Source organism: Hypomesus nipponensis, chromosome 9, assembly GCF_054491055.1.
Source record: "Hypomesus nipponensis isolate SF chromosome 9, ASM5449105v1, whole genome shotgun sequence".
Taxonomy (NCBI): domain Eukaryota; kingdom Metazoa; phylum Chordata; class Actinopteri; order Osmeriformes; family Osmeridae; genus Hypomesus; species Hypomesus nipponensis.
The window spans coordinates 19,048,490-19,067,629 of NC_140369.1; the positions used below are offsets into that span (position 1 = coordinate 19,048,490).

Here is a 19,140-nt window from a genome sequence, read left to right on the forward strand (position 1 = left end):
TGAATGAAAACATATAATAATCATTGAAACCAGGTAAAAATGGAGTCCATAGGGATACGGTACAACTGTAGGACCTGACAAAGGCATTTGACCAGAATACAGTCAGGGAGAGCTTTGAACTCATTTACCTAGAGCTTAGACATGCATTTAACTTTTTATACATATATTTTTGGGGGTTTATGAATTTATTTATTTATTTATTACTTCTGTTTATTATATGCATGCTTTCATGGCATTATTTTTCTATGAGTTGGTATGTGACCAAATAGTTTTTATATACATCTGTACACCAACATTGTGGTACATGATCATTTATCAGTGCTAATGTCTACAGGATCATGCTCTGCCACTTATTTTACAAATAATTTAAATATATGCTTATATTAACGAGGTGGTTCAGTTAAATAACGTCAGACATCTTTTCATCAGTCATCAGCAAGATTATCTAAATCTGATCTTTAGCGTTACTGTTTCATTTAAGCATTATGCTGCTATTTACTGAACCTTTTATAAATATCCCCATCTACCCACCCGTTTGTTTTTCTCCAAATTTACTGTTACGCCTGTACAGTAACAGTACTGTTAGATTCATTCATTCATTCAAAATGATGAAATTATGTTTAAGGAAATTCCCGAGTTTGTTGTTTGCTACAAATGACTGGTGCCTAAAGGTTATGATTGATAATAACAATGTCATGATTAGGATACTCTGTTGTAAAAAAAAAAAAAAAAAAAAAAAAAACTGCTCTTGCAACTATAAGTTAAGACATCTTTAAATGTTTTGAGTTAACAATTTGGACATTTGCAATTCTACTATTGCTCATAATATTGCACACTGCTCCATTGAGTGTCAGGGCTCCTGAAAACACTTCACAATATGGGATTAAACTGGAGTGCCATTTTTAATTGTGAAGAAAAGATCTAACTGAGGAGGAAGTCTCCTTCATGGTACATGTTACTGTTAATGCAAGCATTTGAATCATTTGAATGTGATAATGGATAGATAGCTGATTGGAAGTGCATACAACAACAAACATACCCTTATTCTGATGTTTTCAGAGTTCTGTTATGCTGGGGAATGCTTTAATCTTTTTTGTTTCATGTCCATTAAGGCTCTGATATTGTTCAACTGTTCTGTTCGATCAAGAGCCTGACTCCCATGAAAAGCTGCACTAAGTCATCAAATATTTAGTTTGTTCAACCATTTCTTCAATGCTGTTATCAAGGGTTTACGCTTACCTGCTGATAGTCTTAAGATAATTGCATTTTACTTCCTTTAATGGTTTCAAAAGTATTCTGGAAAATGTTAAAGATTTCAGCACATGAGTGGGTGGGGTGGGGAATTGAATGTTGCATTATAGAGCTTTGCCATGTTTCTGATGAGGTAGGCTTCTCATTGGTTAGTGCGCTTTAGGCCCCCACCCTGATCTCCCAGACTGCACCATTCTCTGGTCCCCTGGACTCTTTTTGTAATTTTAATGAATGATGCGTTTCAGCTTAGCCCAATAATAAAGCACAGTCTAGAATAAACCTGTGTCATATCTCACACTTACTGGTTAAAAAACAGAGTCTACATTTTAAACTTTTCCACTTTTTGATCTTCTATTTGCTGTTAGTGGTTATGTCAGTTCAGTAATGTATGAAGAATGTATGTGGTAAGCTGCTCAGATTGACCTTTAGCATGCAGCTCATGGGGCGTGTCACTATGTTGGAACCATTAATGAATAATCCAAAAGTTTGGAAAATGCGAAGTATCTTAAATAAATAACCGTTTATTAACATGTAATATAAAACAAATTGCGTTACAAAAGCTACAGGCAATATCATGATTTTGGAGTTTTGGGTTTAGAACTAAAAACCAACATCAATTTAAGAGCAGAAGGAGAATCTCAAGTATATGATTACTCATCAAATATTCATGAAAGGATTTCAGTTTTGGGGTGAGGAGCTAATGCCTCCTTCAGACTGTCCCAGAATCCTCTCCCCCCTACCGCTTTACCTCCAATTCCATTGTTAGCAAATGAAGAAAATCTCCTCCAGAATCTGGCTCTCCTCCAAGTCATGCTGGGGTGTCCGGGGGTAGCACCCCTGGGAAGGGGAGAGCCAGGCTTGGCGGGCAGGCCTGGGGGCACTTGGAGGGGGCTGGTGAAGTAGGGGCTTGCTTCGTTGGACTGGGGGCCTGCCCGGCTCAGGCACTGAGATGGGACTGAAGACCTCCAAGAGCTCGATCAGGGACGAGTCCAACCTGAGGGCACAGACATGGGGAAGAGAATTAATGAGTGGAGCCAAAATGTATCATTATTACTCAACATGATATAACTCCTACCACTGTTTGAGTGCAACCGTTTCACTACTCTTAACCGCCTTAGATCATCTTCAATCTTTGGACAGTTCCGTAATTTGCTCATTTTAAGGGGACATTTGACTTGGAAGTAAGTCATTCAATTAGCAGGGTCTATTCAAAAGTATTTTTCGAAAGTACTACAGCACAAGAAGCCTATGTTAGAAGGCTTTTTGTGGAAACGTATTTCCACATAGAATTCAAGGCCAAAGTACACAAGAGCAGCCATGTTGTAACGTCTGGACTGCAAATGCAAAGTCCAGCTTCAACATTACATGTTCGCACAGACACATCCTCTAGCGAGTACACCTAACAAAAACACTCTCTGCTTGTTATGGTTGAATTAACACTACAGGGGTTTTAAACAAGTCAAAACCGCTGGGGCGGGCCCGGTAGAAAAAAAAAACCTGGCTTGTTACAGGTGCAACAGGAAAGAAAGAAAAGCGCTGCGTGTCTTCTCTCCCAGAATAGAAATGAGGGAAGAGGAGTGTGCGGCGAAATAAATAAACCAAAGCGGCGAAGATTAAGCTAATAGAGATTCAATCCTTCAGTCTGGCTGGCTTGATAAATTATTCAGTGTGTACACAGTTGGACGAGGAGCATTCCAGATACAAAACATGAATTCTTTAACGCACGCTCTCTCTGATGTTCCTAACGTAATTCTCCACTCGTTTTGAGTGCCGTCAATTTGCATCGTGCGGGTGTGGATTCCACCGAGGGTAAGGGCCAAACGTTGGCATGTGATAGCTAACATGTATGTGGGTGGCGAGGACATGTCGATGTTTATCAAATACAAGAAATATAAATGATACCTTCTATATTATTCCTTATGAAAATAACAAAACATGGTTGCATATCCAAGGCTATATATTGTATATTGTTTTGTATCCTGTATGTACATACTACATACATACATACATAATATATACACATGGGATTTTGTCATTATCCTTCATTACTTCATAGTTTAATATTTATGTACACAAACCTACTAACTGTCCAGAGATCCCAGTTAGTCCCATGATGCAATATCTCCACAGCATGTTACACATGTTCAACCCTCACCACCACTGTACCTGTATAATATGTATCCAATTAGCAACCTGGCCTTCAGATGGCTAGCTTTTTCATGTTCACGATCCCAGTACTGAAAAGTACACATGATGCGCTCACACATTTCTTTCCATGTCAAATGTTTCTCTTTCCTAGATGTTAAGTTTCTCTAAAACAAAATAACCAAATGAAGTCATTTAAATTCAAAAATTCAAATTCGGGGGAAAAATGTGTATATATAAATACAAACCAATGGCATGTCATCAACATAAGGAATAAGCCAAACAAAATCTATTTAAACCTACCCAGAGCATTTTCATGGTCACCATATTACTTTTGCATTACCTAAATAAATCAACGTGGGCACATGTGTTTGAGTGTAGGGGGAAGATAGTGTGACAGAGAAAACAGGGGATAATACCCGCTGGAAAGAAAGATTGAAGCCAAGGCAAGTATATCCGTCTTCTTCATTTGGTCTCCTTCTGCCTGTCAATAGCAGTTAGAGGAGAGGAGAGGGAGAGTGGATGCATGTGTGTGAGAGGCAGCTCGGTGAAGAGGGGAGGGGAGGAGGCAGGGAGGGAGGAGGGGCATGGGAGGGACCCTGGCTGGGCTCCCTCTCGCAAAATGTGAGGATTTGCATTTTTATTTGTTGATTTATTTAACGGACAGGCCTCTCAAACAGCCATCCATCAACGGATGACATTGTGGTAATGAATAATGCATCACTTACCGGCGGTCACAATCTATAATAAGACCGGGGGCGGGGAGGGGGTACAGTTTGAGCAGAAGGGGGATGAGGGAGAGGGGGGGGTTAGGAAGAGGGAGAGAAAAAGAGCTAGAGAATGCTAATGGGTTTCAGCAGGGCTATATGGTATGGCATAGAACTTCATTGCTTTACTCTGCTTCTCACAAAGTTAAGTCTCAAATAAGTCTCTCCGCAAAATCATCATATCGGGGGCACACAAAGAACCTACCTGCTTCGTGTAGATGCTAGTGTGCAAAGTAGCTAGAAGGATTCATGCACACGCCAGACAGACGCATTGGTGTGTGCAGCGTGTAAATTAAACATTAAGTCCTCTTCCTTACTCATTAGATTAGAAGATAAATTCATAGTGTTGATATTAGGGTAATATCTGTGTATGATACATTTTCATTAACATGCATTATGCCCAACATTAATTCCAAGAATAAATTATAAGAATTATAAGAATAACCTGCTTTTGTGGATTAGTAGAAAGATTATAATCTTTCCATGCAAAAAAAAATATGTTGTCAAAGAACCTTTGGAGTGTTCTGCTAAAATGTCAAGATGGAGTATGGCAGCTTGAAAGTTGACAAGGCACCTAGAGCAACAGGCTGCTTTCCTCAAAACAACAGCTGCAAAGACTAAAAGTAGTTCTAAACCATTCAGGTTTTTATTTCACCCATTCCCCAGTACTTTTCATCTAGTGTATACTAAATGGCAAGGTCCAAAGTAGCCATTATACCTGAAAAACATGGTGTTTGGTAGCGAAAGTATTTTATAACAAAATGGTATCCACCATCCACATATTGGCCATTTTCATCACAGGCATGTCTGTGTAACTGAACTTATATATGGAAAGCCTGTGTGGGTTCATGAAAGGGTGAGTCTACAAGCTGAAATGTGAGACAGCAACTCATCAGACAACATACACTAACTTAATGTTCTGTAAAAACTGTACCACTATAGACTGAATCATTTCTTGTAAAAGGTAAGTTTTTTTTAAATTCAGGGATGGTAATAGTTTACTTGAAATGCATATTAAGGATTCCTAGTTGATACGCTTAACTCAGTTCTTTCTGATAACAATATCACAATACCTGAGGTGGATGACCTGCCCTGTTCAAATACAACATAAAACATAAAGGAGGCCATTTCCTGAGGGAAATTGAGAAACTTCTACGACCACTCGGCCATTAGTTTAAATAAATGTTAGTATCCAGTCTCTTTTTTCCAGTCTCTCAACTTCTTCCCAGAGACAGTGACAACTCCTCATCCATCATAAACACAAACATACATGTACGTACGAATGATGATGGAACAAGTTAACGTATTCATTCTGCAAATGTCGTTGGAATAAGTCATCTTTACAATAAACCATGAGAAAGGAAACCATAAGATCACCTATCGAGAGAGTATGGATTTTCTCCATTGTTTAGGATTGCATTGCACTTGGGTCCATCCATAAACAACTCTCCCTAACGTGAGACGGGGAAGTAGGTCAAAAGTCATTTAGCCTAAAAACAGCAGCTAGAAAAAAAAAGTCCCCCATCCCCCCCATTCTTAGGAGGCCCTCGTAACTTTCCCTGGTTATTTCCCTCCCTTTTCTTTCATTAAAGATAGCCGTCTCGCCCCGTCGCCCCCTTTCATTTGCAGTCCAAACAGTAATATAAAAATCCTATAATAGCAGATGCGTACATCCCGCATGTCAATTTCCCGCCCAATCAATAGCAGGCAAGCGAGGCAAGGCTGGGCGGTGGGGGAGAGGATTTGTTAGTGTGTGTGTGTGTGTGTGTGTGTGCGCGCGCGTGTGCGCGCGTGTGTGTTGGTGTGTGCATGTGTGTGTGAGAATGAGAATGGGGGGGGGGAGGACTCTCTCATTACTAATTAACTTAGGATCATACAAGGGATTGGAGGATTACATTTTGTTTAACCCTACTGGCTATTTAGCAATTAGCACTCCAAGACTTATTCAGGCGAGAGGGGGGTCGATGACTAAAAAGAAAAGGTTTGAGGGAGGTAACAAGTTTTGTTGCCAGGCAATGTTTGTCAAAACCACAACTTTTTTAGGCCCAAGACTGACTACTATTAATGCAAGTGTAAAACATGTACACTTTTACATATATATTACATATATATTACATATATATATGATTTGTTCAAGTTTTGACCCCGTCACACTTAATCTGGTCCATCAGTATAAACAACATCTTGGGAGACGATTAAGGATTGGCAAAACATTTCTAAAACCTCAACATTTCAAGATGCTTCCCCCATAGCTGCTCTCATATGAGAAAATGTTGTCTTTAGATTCATTGGTTCACAGGACGCCAAAAATCACCCCCCTATCTACCTATATCCACACAACTTGATATTTATGGATGCCTTTCCAGGCTCCTTCAAACAGATCTCCCAAAAACTAAAAACCATCAAAACGACATGCTTCATTGATTCCCCCATCACCGCCAAAAAATTGAAAATCTGTGTCAGAATTATGCAGGCGATTGCAACATGGTGTACAGCAATGAAATCTGTATATGCTAGCATTCTCCTTTGCTATCCTTCCTTGTTTTCCTCGTTACCTTAAGCAGCACAACATCTCTGGGGGTTTGGCCTGGCAGGGATGAGGGCACCAGTGAGGGTGGTACAGGTCTGTCTGTATGCTGACTGTCTGCTATGACAAGGTGTGTGTATAGTACTTCATACTCTACCCAATTAGAATACTGCTTCGTATTTGTAACTTTTTTTAATTTATTTTTCATTTACTTTCCTTAAGGATTTATTTTGATTGGTGGTGGGTGTTGTAATTAACCAAGGTCAGTTTTGGCTTTGTCCAAAAATGTGTGAGGGTGGGTGGGGGGAATTGATTTTTAAATCCATAATTGATGGATTAAATTCATATCAACATCAACCTGACAAGACACTGACTTCAATCTCCTATTAAATCCTCAAAATATGCAAAGCCTTCTGACACACCACTTGGGCCCTACCCTGGTACACTGTTGGTAGTAAACCGCTTTGTGAAGCCAGACCACAAATGTGCTTTGGAGGTACAAAATGAATTGCTCTAACGGTGTGTAAACTCCAGTCCCCTCGTGGTTTTAATAGCCATCTGTTTGGGCTTACAGAACTCACTTTTGGCGGTGAATACTGGACCATGCTCGGCACTGTTTAAGGATTACTGAGGAAGTAAAAGTGGTGAACAGTTTAACAAAATGCGAACAGATTTGTGGGACTTTGTGGGAAAATCTCATTTTAAAACACAGAAAAGATTTGACCTCCTTACTTAAATTCTGTCATGAAACAAAAATAAATAAATTGATTTGATTTTTTAAGTTAAATAGTGAAGTTATTTCATGTGTAGGTCATAGTCCTTTTTACAATGACTTACAATATAGTATGTTTAATACTAATAAGCAAGACACATGCACGTACAAACGAGGGAAGGCAACACGCTGTCACATTAATTACCTTTCCACATAAAGGGGAAAGGAAAAAAACTAATGAATTTCCTTCCCTTTTTCTTGGAGTGTCTCACACTAGCGGTCATGATTCATTTCTTCTCCCACCCTGCCTTTCCCTCCACCCCCTCCTGCTCATCCTCCCTCTCTAGCTTCCGTTCCCCATCTTTCTCCGACTCCCTTTCTCTCTCCATCTCGCTCTCTCATTACTGAGGCAGGAAGAGAGTGAGGAAAAAGAAAAAAAAGAATGATGGGTAAGAGAAATGGGAAGAAAGAGAGAGAGAAAGAGACTCCCTGCATGAGTCCTCCTCCTCTGTAGCCCCGGCCCCTGAACAGAAGTCTGTTCAATTACACCTGCTGGCGGGTCCCTGCTAGGCAGACTAATAGAACGCAGCTTGGCTCCTGACAGGCCCCCACCGCCGCTGCGCTAGCTAGCCAGCCTGGCCAGAGGAGAGAGCTTCATTTAGCCTACCGGACAGCACGGCCGAGCACCATCACGCTTACTCTTTTTTCTTACTCCCTCATCCCCCCCCCCCTCTCACTTCATCATGTTCTCTGTCTCCCCACCCCGGACTAAGTACTGTTAATCATCTTTTGATAAAGTTAGGTTCATCCCAGTGGTCTGTTCATGAAAATGCTATTGTTTGTGCATTTGGAGATTTGGAATTTGGAAGTAGGTAATGAGGAAGTTCGCCAAACAGTGGCCCTGGTGGTCCTTTCATCGCTATGTGCTTGATGAGAAAAGTTTTAAGGCAATATCCAATAAAAGACTGGAATAATTATTCAGTTTATGCTTATGTAGCACACTGTGCTGATATCTTTTTTTTAAATGTTCGACTCGATAACAAATGTTAGTTACAAAGAGATTTGTGGGTTGCATTGATTTATAAAAATGAACAGGGCAGAAGCAATTCCTTGTTTTGTGGTGTTTTGTGGTGTTTTGTGGCTAACCTTGCGTGGGGGGTCCTGGGATGCACCACGAGGGGTGATGTTGGCCCTGTGGGGGCTTTAAGGCTGCTCTGGTGGGACATCACCTCACATGCAAGATGCTCTGCTTCGACCATGTCCTCAGCATCACCTGGGCCGCTCTCCTCACTGAGAAAACACACACACGGAGGGATGGGTGGAATGATGGTGAGTTAGCTGAGGATAGTGAGTTAGTTGTTCAGAGTATGCGCGCGCGCGAGAGAGAGACAGACAGACAGACAGACAGACAGACAGACAGACAGACAGAGAGAGAGACGAGAGAGAGAGAGAGAGAGAGAGAGAGAGAGAGAGAGAGAGAGAGAGAGAGAGAGAGAGAGAGAGAGAGAGAGAGAGAGAGAGAGAGAGAGAGAGAGAGAGAGAGAGAGAGAGAGAGAGAGAGAGAGAGAGAGAGAGAGAGAGAGAGAGAGAGAGAGAGAGAGAGAGAGAGAGAGAGAGAGAGAGACTACATTTTAATGCATGTGCCAATTTCAATTACCTAGCTGCTACATGGCCATTTTGTGGAGGATTGTGTTCCAGGAGAGCATTTCTGGAGATGGCATGGCCAAGCTCAGTTGCAGAAGCTTGCTGAAACCTTTACATTCAGACAGAGAGCAGAAAGCCAAGTCACAAAACAAGCATAGATACAGAGTTGGAATTCCTACAGTCCCACATAGACGACCCTATGTCAAAATGGAAGGCTACAGCAAATCACGTGTTGAAAAGGGGCCGGCCATTAATGCTACATTGGGATTTTCTGAGTCAGTGGAATCGACAACATAGTTAGGAAAACACAAAAGTCGGACTCAAGCGAGCGCTGAAAAGGATTTTCAAAACGGCGTGTTTTTCCCGCTGGCCTGTTCCCGTACTACGTCACCTGCTGTAATCCAGACGTGACTGCCGTAGCTGCTGGTTCTGTCGGAGCAGCCTCTCCTCCTGCTGCGCCAGCCGGGCCTGCAGCTTCTCTCTCTCCACTTCCAGCTGCATCTTCTGCAGCAGGAGCAGGTGCCGCTTCTCCTCCCAGTCCTCCCCGCCCAGGTGGGCCGCCGTGAGCGTTCCCTCCGCAGCCGCGTCCATCGGAGGATCGCGGCGGGAGAAGGGGCTTTCCGGGGCGGAGACAGCGTTGAGGGGAGCCGCGCCGTTGGCCGGTCCGGCTTCCGTGTTGCAGCCGACGGTTGCGTGTCGGCGAGGGGAAGCGGGACGGGGGTTTCGCCGCGTGCTTCCTCCTCGTCGCGGGATTGGCCGTTCGGCGGGGGGTTGCTCGCTGGAGGAGGACGAGTCCGGAGGTGTCGTAGAGGGGCTGAGGGTAGACAGCGGGGCTGAGGAGTGGTAGGAACTGGCTCCTCCCCTTCCTGCACCACTTCCTATGTGGCTCGGCTGCCGGACTCCGTAGCCGGGGGTGCCGAGGTAAGAGCCGTCTACGACCGAGCGGCTAGCGCTCCTGGCGGTGGGTCGGCCACAGCTCCCCTCGCCGGCAGGCACCTGGGCGGACACACGGAACGCAGAGGCACTCAAAACTTAGCGGCCTCATCCACCAAGTCAAACCTTTGAGAAAGGGGAACACTTGGATACACTGGCAGGAGCAGCGAGCCACTCGAGCAGGCCTTGCGGTCTCTATGTCGGGGTGACCTTTTAGGGCAGAGGTGGCGTTGGCTGAGAAAGCATTAGCAAAGATCAAAGGAGGGGGAAAAAAAAACGCCAGGGTAAGTGTCGGCAGGGACTATTCGTCTCACTCTCGCAAATGAGAACAGATAGGGACACCCAGACTGTAAGATAGAGAGCTTCTCAAAATAGTGCAGAGAACAAGGAAGGGAAGGAGGGGGGAGGGGTGGTTGGGTGGGTGCGACCAAGGTCAGCGAAAAGAGGGAGATAAACATTTAAGGTAGCGGGGAAGGGAAGGGCCCCCCTCAGACGAGACAAAGAGGAGGGAGACTAACTAATTCATGGGAGGTCACAGAGCACGCAAACACTCATTACTCAGAGCCACTGTAGGACACTGAGGATGACGAAGTGATCTATCCTTCCACCTGGGTGTGTGCGTGCGTGGGAGGCGACTGAAGATGGTCCCTCCTTGCATCGGGAAACGGTTTACCTTGAAGAAATGCAACCGGTTGTGGCTGCGTGTGTCAAATCTGTTGTGCTTTGTCAGTCTTTCTGGAAAGCCCTTTGTGGTGAAATGTGACTGCGACACGTTACAGACATGGGGACGTGTGTGTGCGCGCGTTTGTCTCAGCAGGAGTGTATTGTGATTGATGGTGAACAGCGCTGCTGTTTGGAGATGGCTCACTGGGGAGGATGACACACTTGCTTACTCCCTCTGTAATACGCTCTCCCGTCTCCAGAATACACACACACACACACACCTCCCGATGACTCGAACACACACGACCAACGCGTCTCGTGCTCGGCCTTGCTTTCCCGGTATAAAAAATATATGTCTTATTCTTGCTTTTGCCCCCTCTCTCACTCACACAGTATTTTGCTCTCTCTATTCCAACTCTTTCCCCCACAAGCAGAAACATACACACGGCCGCCACCCCCCCCCCCTCCCCTTCCACACACACACAAACACACACAGAGCCCCTTACCTTGCTATGAGACCGAGAGTGGCTGAGCTGAGCGATGGACTGGTTGAGCTTGTCCTGCTGCTGGCAGAGATACTGCTGGTATAGGCCCAGCAGCTCCTGGCACTCTCTGTACTGCTGCTGCAGGCCTGACACCGGGGGGGTTAAGGGTCAACGGGGCATCAGAAGAGCTGATAAAGAAGATAGGACACAGGCGCCGTTTCTATGGCGACACACTCAGTGCTTTTGATCCCCAACTTTTTTTCTGGCGATGCTCAAGTCGTTCGGTACCTAACTGACGTCAAGCGACAAAAGTATTAAGGGGAGTGTCAGTTGTCGTGACTTGCATCTCACTGGCAGCCCAGAACAGACATAGTTCCCTATAGGTCATCCGTCATCTTCCTTGATGGAGGAAAAACCTCCTTTTTCTTACATTCCTTGACAGAAAGCAATGACACAGACCAGATGAAAACAAATGTATAGGTGGGTATCAGGCCTCTCTAAATCAAACCCTTGTCACAGGGTGGCTGTGCCAGGATTGTCATTATCGTCTGGTACCGGCTCAAAGTGGGTCGCAAAGTGGGTGGAGCCCTTCAGAATATCCCAGATGGCCTCCGTTTCTCTTTGGAGTGCCACTCAAGGCTGCACTTCCCCTGCTTAAGTGCAGCAAAGGGAAAGTTATGTTGTCAAACTTCTTTTCTTGCAGAACGAGTGCTTTGTCATTCGAAAGGATGAGCAGGCGATATAAACAGACTGGCCCTTTAATGATCTACGCAGGTGATCCAGACGTAGCTTCAAATACCTTCTTCACTCCCCGAGCACCAATCTCCGAAATCGAAGTTGCACGAGGAGAGGAATCACGAACAGTTGAGAAACTGTGGGCATGGAGAGAGGCCAACAACATAAAACTTGTGTGTGGGAGGGGGTGGGGGGGGGCGGGGGGGGGGGGGGGGGCTGCGGGGTGGGTGATCTAGACTTCTCCATCTGGGTTGGGCTGAGCCGAGCTGGGCACTGCCATGCCAGGCGTGATGCCAGGCTGAACGGCAGACAGCACCGGCAGGCGCGCTGCAACGGACGGAACAGAACTCATCTGGAGCAGAACCCCAGCTACACCTCAGGAGCCCGCTAATGACGGTGGCGGCAGGGAAAACACACTCTCACGCGCAGACTAAAATGGGAACGCCCCCCCCCCACACACAATCGGAAACGTCTCGACACCCATCCACCCCAACAACTCAAGTTTCCATTCTGTAACATACAAACATCGAGCACTTAGTTCCCCACGAACCGGAGAGACAACGTTTTACCCACAGAAAAGCAAACACCTCACGACGGGCGCGCACACACCACACTCTCAAACCTTTACAGAGCGCCGTAAACCGGCATGCTCGAGGGCCGAGTCCTTTTATGAGTCGGGCGTACCACAGGCTGATGAGTTTCTCAAGACACCACCTTTAAAAAGTTCCAGCAAATGAACGCTCAAAGTGGAGCTCATCTTGGAAGCAACCAGCGGTGGGCAAAGCCACACAAGAAAACATTTTGGCGTCGGCCTGGTTCAATCAAGCCGCGGAAATGAAACTGAGTGGGGGGGCGGAGATAGTGTGTGTGTGTGTGTGTGTGTGGGGGGGGGCACTTTGGATTGTAGTGGAGCAGACGGTGAACGCGCCGCTGACCGTTTCATAAACAGAAGTACAGAGTGGAAAACACATTTACTGAACCCTCCATCTAAATAGACTTGGGAAGTTGTGTTTATTACGTGGTGGCTGTGGCTGTTATATGGGGACCCAAGGTTATCACAAGGACGCCACAGAGTGAGTTTACTTGGGAGGCACTGGGGATGCTTTTTGTTCGAGGTGTCGGGCGCTCCAAGCCAGACGAATGCAGACTGTAGACTCAATGAGTGTACCCAGGAGATGAGACGTAGAAATTTAAGTGTATATGTACTTAGAGACCACTAGTAACCACTTCCTGAATTTAGATAATGCACTGATAACGTGTGCATTTGCCCCATCTTACCGCAAGGCACAGTGTAAAACATTGAAGTCACCATTTCGCACAGCAGCAACAAAATATATAATTTATATATTACTTTAATCACTTTCAGCGAACATTGTCAGCCCATGTTTGTGTTTATGTTGGTGTGATAACCGGCTGACACAGCCCTTCCTGTTGATTGCGAGGTTATCTGGGCTGGATGGAGCGTGACTGATAAGATTCGCTGCTAGAGCGGCAGGGGGATGCGAGTGTCTCCCAAACCCCCAAAATTATAATCGCTGGTTAAATCACAGAGTGCAGGCCTTCCCTCGCAAAGCTTGGCTCTCTACCTCCCTTCAGCTCTAAAAATGCACAAAATCAAGGTGGGGTTAGCATTGGAGCGCTTTCAAACAGATTCACTCTCACCACACCCGCACTCTGATGAAATAATAAAATCCACCGCAAGGTGGAACTAATTTTCACAGGAGGGGGAATATTTTTGAGGCCAGACTTTGCATCTCTATGCCAAATAGACTGGGGCATTTGTGGAGTGCCGGAGAAATGCTAGCACTGGGTGGATGTGTGTGAGTGTGTAAAGACCAAGGGTAGTGTGTGTGTCTGTATGTGTAGGAAAGGGTGAGGATTCGGAAGTGATGGAAGAGGACGTTTTGCATTACTGCCTTAACCATACTCTGCTGTTTTTGGAGGAGAATAAATATGTGTGCAGCCAAGCATAGAATTGAACACTATTGCAAAAGGTTAACTTTGTTTTTTGGGGGGGTTTTTTATGTGGCGGCACATAACAGAACAAAGCTAATGTTTACTGACATGGGCATGTATATACTTTAAGGGGAACAAGCCTTGGCAACAATCGTAAAAATATTTAAAAATGTTTGAAACAACACAATTTACACGACCACAGAGTATATAGAGAATACTATGGTATGTATTTATACCATAGCCTGTAGACAACTGCTTCAACAGCTGAATTATGAGAGTAAAATTAGACCAGTGTCTTCCCATCAATACACCAGGAATCATCAAAACAACATTTTCACCAGGGTAATGGCATTCCTTCCGGCACCTGCTGTGACTTGTGACGGGCTTGATATAGAAATGGGGTGTGAAGCAGTGTTAGCCACAGAAGCTTTGCTACTTCTGAGAGCAACTGTGTCCCACAATACCAAAACCCCTTCCTGAATTAAAAAAATATCCTCCATTTTGATAACACACTGAAATGTCATTGGAAGCTCCCCTCCAACCTAGATTGTGCCTGATCTGAAGATAGATAAGATAAGCAGGCATGTAATGGAATTAGACATTACAAGTCTCTGATACATTTGCCTTTGGACTCTCCTTAACCTTTAGAAGAACCGTCCAGAACCTTCCGTGCCCCCAAAGAGTCTTTATAACTCTGCGTGGGTGTGCTTTACGACTACGTTATCTCCCTTTGGGGTGTTTTAATTGAACGATGGGATGGGGGGTGTTGTCCTCTCAAATGTCTTTTTAATAGAGTTTAGAAGTTTTGTGTAAATGCCAGGTCTCCAAGCCAAAGCTCCTGTAATTGAGTTGTGCTTTCCTCCTTTTCTCTCGATGCCGGTGCCAATATTGCAATTTAGGAGCCGGCATTTACTCTTCATATTTCACTTCCTTTTTTTTTAATGCCCTCAGTCAGTGGCTGGCCATGTTTTGGTTTGACCTTAATGGAACTGATACAAGGGGGGTGAGTAGTGGGAATTCACTGCTATAGCTGGACTTGAACAGAAGGAGCCAGGTCGGTTTGGAAAATATAAATCCGGTATGGACCAGCTCACTTCAAATAAACTGGAGATGCACCTGTGAGAGGACATTCACTGGATAGCATACACAGAGACATGAAGCCAGATTTTAGAACAAGAATGCTTGACTAAAACGTCTTTACATCAGCGTCATTGTAACTTAAGGTTTACCCACCTAACATATTCCACACAGTAGCATTTCATGTAAAGTATGAATCTGAAATACACCCCAAATGTTAAGATGGGACCAAAACAGAGATTCAGCTCTGCTGGTCCCTCATACCAAGCCAATCGTAACCAGCTATTATAAATTGGTCAATGCTGCCCCCTGCAGATCAGACAGAAGAATTGCAAACCCACTTCCTCTAAGTCAGGAGCACGTCTCAAAATATACATCTCTGGAAAAAATTTGGAGAGCACCGCACCTTTTTGGTTCCTTTTTTTTAAGTTCAGATGGACAATGATGAGTGAGGAATAGAAGGGTAAAATACAAGAGGCCACATTATCCTTCTAAACTTTTTTTTAAAGGGAAAGAAAAAGGTGCAGTGGTCTCAATTTTTTCCAGAGTCGTATACTGTATGGGAAAACCCATTACAATTGATAAAAGCAAGTAAAGAGAGACCTTGGTTAAAGACAAAGGGTGAAGGATACTTTCTCTCTCTTGAATGATTAGTGTGTTCTGTTGCTCCAGATGCTGAATCTTGCGTTCAAACAACCCCTGTTCGTCTCTCAGCTTCTGGACAGACTCTTCCTTCTCCTCACTCACTCTGGGAAAACAAAGAGCGAAGTTCAAACGGGTTTACTACTGTGGGTAACTTCTAAGCAATGTTCTAGCTCAAACCGCCACCACACTGCACACTGTGTTTAGTTCTTTAAGGAGCACTTGGTTGAACTCTGTTGTTTACTGTGCCTGTGGTTCATCGACTTCCCTTTCCGACAGTTTGTTGTGTTCCAGAGTTAATAGTCAATGCATTACTTTCTCCCTAAACTACCAACGAAGATGAATTAAAAACCTTTTTTATATATTGTAGCCTATTCGTTATTACAAAAACGTACGGATCTCATTTAGATAGCTATGTGGATTCAGTAATGCAGCAAATGTGTTTATTGAATCTCCTTTGCAATTTGTCCAATTCATATTTTCTGGAGCTTTATCATAATTCATCTCTCCACAGCCGTCCTATGGGGACACTCTTTGGCTTTGGCTGGGCTCATCAAGTTGCTTTCAGGAAATCATCTGAAAGCCATCGTTTTCGTAACTAGGTACACTGGGTTGTCATGCTGAAACTTGACATTTCAGCCCCAGTCTGAGGTGGTGTGTCTGTGTTTGCCTCTGTTCAGCATTCCCTTAATCCTGACCAGCCTCCCAGGCCTGGCACGGCTGCCACGAGCCAGATGATGAGGACAGTGAAAACAGACTCGCGAGTTACATTTTCCTCTCTTCAGACCAGAGAATCGGTTTCCACTCATGCTCTCATATGAATTTATTTAGCAGACGGTTTTATCCAAAGCAACATTTCTTACGGGGGAAGGGGATTTGAACCGCTGAATTTTTGATCTGCAGTCAAATACTACTACCACTGAGGTATATCTATCCCTATGTGTCTTTCATGTCATGTGTCTCAACTATATAAGCCTGACTGCTGGAATGTAGTTTCTCCATTCAGGTATGTTCTCAGTCTCAATGTTCTCCTATGGCCTTTCTTTTTGTCGTTACTTAGTTTGGCCTGACCACTTCTAATGTTGTGTGCTTACTACAGCGTGTTAACACAGACCTCTCTCCACAGGGGGGGTACCAAACCAATAGCCTCCTGATCAGGAGTTTTGCGACAGCTCTGCTGTGATTGGCCGTGTGCACATTTACGGAGTCAAGCGCAATCGTACATTGGATTTGCATTGAACACACAGTCAGTAATAAACACAATAGTGAGAATTTAAATTTAGCATAAGAGTCTTGGTGGTTCCAAATGTCTTCATGTTCACAATGACAGAGCTCAGTGTGCTCTTGGGAACTGCAATGATGTAGTCATTTATTTTATAACCTTCTCCATATTTATACCATAACGAGTCTCAGTGGTCTACACTGCATTCCTTAGAGCTTTTGCTCTGACAGGCACTGTGGGACCTTCTGTCGACAGGTGGGAGCCTTTCTAAATCATATCCACTCGGTTTATTTTGCTTCTCCAATAACTAGGGAAATCTCGAAAATGATCAAAGGAAACAGGCTGCGTCCAATTTAAAGTATAAGACCAAAGAGTTCAAATAATAAGAAATACATTTGCAAAACATAAGAATACCATGTTTTCAATTGATCTTGGTCTACGTTGATTTACAAGATAACAAATACTTTTGACAATACAGTTTGAATAAACACCAGTAGTATTTACAGAAACAACTAGTGAATAAACCATGGCCCTGTCATTGTACATATTGCATTTAGACTTATATGGGAAAAGCAATTCAGGCAGTGAGGTAAAAAATAATAATTGTGTGTTGACTTGAAATACACTAAAGCCCTACACTGAGGCATTAAGAAGAAAACAATATTAGAGGCTTGAATAACTAAAACTGTTGCGGACACAGAAACACAAACTCAGAAATAAACCAATAATATCAACGGCATAGAATTTCATCTCCTTTATATGTTACATGTATTAACTCATGTCATTTTCACTAATGAGTACAAAACTCTTTCTTACCTGGCCAGCTCCTGGATGAGGTTGGCTATGCGTTGTTTATCCTCGGCACACAGGTCCTTCAGTGAGGTCTTGCTCTTAGCTTGGCTTACCTCAGAGACCAAATGGGTGGAAAGACAAATTATTGTTAATCCTCAAATTTCAAGTGAGACCCAGAAGCAGTTAATAACAATGGCAATAGTTGTGTTTTTTGTATGTTTTGGCACATTTAGGCAGAAATATCATGTAGGTATGGGCCAGACTCTTCGCTTCTCCTTTACTTTGTTGTGCAGGCACTGGATACTGCACTAGATATGGTGCAGTATGAACTTGAGGACGTTAAGATAATGCACAACTAGTGAGTTCTCTTTTGGACAGAGGCCAGTATGTACTCACCTGAGGGGAAGTGAGGAAGTTATGGGTGACTGGGGTCGGGGATCGTAAAACCGAGGAAGATGTGGACTGGAACACATCTTTCCCTTTAGTAGTCTCTGTCGAGGACCGGCTAAGAGACTGGGCTTGTTTTTTACTAGCCTTGCCCATAGAAAACTCATTTCTGTTTTCAATGCCACACTTGGCCCTCATTGTTGGGTTTCTTTTACAGCTATTGCTGCCCGACTGAGACCCTGACTTGAATGCTGTTCGAAGGCTTCTCTCTCTGCTCACTCCTGAAAGGGGTAGGAAGAGGAGATTGAAGATTAGAAATAATAGCATAACAACAGTGAGAGAATAAAAAATTGTGAGGACATACGCTCAAATCACTTTATGTTCTCACCAGGAACAAATATCACGGGTTGATCTTCATCTGATGCTGTGCAAGCAAGGGTTAAAGAAAAACCAGTGGGTAGTTTTACGCTTGGGTAACTGGTGAGGCTGTTTCGCCAGCCTGTTCCACGTTTGTCTGCTTACATCTAATTAGCTAGCTTACTGCAAAACAACGTTCGCTAATTTACCTAAAATAGACAATGCTGGTCTCCAAGCAAATATACTCCAGCATACTGGAGCAGCATACTACAGTAAACTAAGCTTAACTAACAAGTTATACTGTACTAGAATAGCTTCAGCTTGTGCTGGAGCAAATGGGGATCCAAATAAAACAAACAAAAACAAACAAAAATACTAAGATGGATACTTAGTATACTGATAGTATACTAAGATACTAAACTGACTGTGCCTCACATTACTATGTTCACCAGCTTTTTCTGACTAGATTTGTGTCGTGTTTTGCGAAGCGTCTCTAGCCAGCACATCAATTTGCTAGCTAGCACTAGCTAACAACACATAGCAACACAGAACTTAAAGTACACTACAGTAGTTAGCTAAGCAAGCACAACAAAGCTAGCATTAGCTTTTCCTGCTAACCCGGGTTCTGCAGCGAAATAATGTTATTTATTAATTGACAACCACTGCATCAAATTTCAGAAAAAACGTCTTGTACGTGTGCTAAATTTGATGTCAAGCAAGAGTGGATAATAAGGGATACTGTCGTTAATCCAGAAAATGCCTGAATTGTTTCTTCCCGTAGTCACTGCCGCCATATTGAATCAACCGCCACTCCCAAGAGCCAAACGCTGAAAGGAATTATAATC

The 19,140-nt window shown here is 43.8% G+C and overlaps 1 protein-coding gene across 2 annotated transcripts; it reads right to left on the reverse strand.

The window, feature by feature from the left end:
• Window positions 1-1,752: 1,752 nt before the first annotated feature.
• On the reverse strand, window positions 1,753-19,136 carry kiaa1328 (KIAA1328 ortholog). 2 transcript variants are annotated; one of them, XM_084704231.1, is made up of 10 exons: window positions 19,035-19,136; window positions 18,327-18,362; window positions 17,948-18,219; window positions 17,576-17,664; window positions 15,528-15,643; window positions 11,149-11,273; window positions 9,438-10,042; window positions 9,060-9,155; window positions 8,549-8,692; window positions 1,753-2,245 (listed from the first exon to the last, which is right to left on the reverse strand). In XM_084704231.1, exons 1-10 carry the CDS (start codon window positions 19,087-19,089, stop codon window positions 2,014-2,016), a joined length of 1,770 nt encoding a protein of 589 aa, XP_084560357.1. In that variant the 5' UTR covers window positions 19,090-19,136; the 3' UTR covers window positions 1,753-2,013. The 2 variants fall into 2 exon arrangements, with proteins under 2 accessions (XP_084560357.1, XP_084560356.1); XM_084704230.1 differs by having other exon boundaries at window positions 17,576-17,671; window positions 17,946-18,219.
• Window positions 19,137-19,140: the final 4 nt, after the last annotated feature.

Coding starts and splice junctions, on each gene's coding strand:
- kiaa1328 (XM_084704230.1), bottom strand. CDS start 19,089: ATGGCGGCAGTGACTACGGGAAGAAACAATTCAGGCATTTTCTGGATT. Junction 17,672..17,945: donor TTCCTCACTTCCCCTCAGGT/GAGTACATACTG, acceptor CACCCATTTGGT/CTCTGAGGTAAGCCAAGCTA. Junction 11,274..15,527: donor AATCATTCAAGAGAGAGAAA/GTATCCTTCACC, acceptor CCCCGGTGTCAG/GCCTGCAGCAGCAGTACAGA.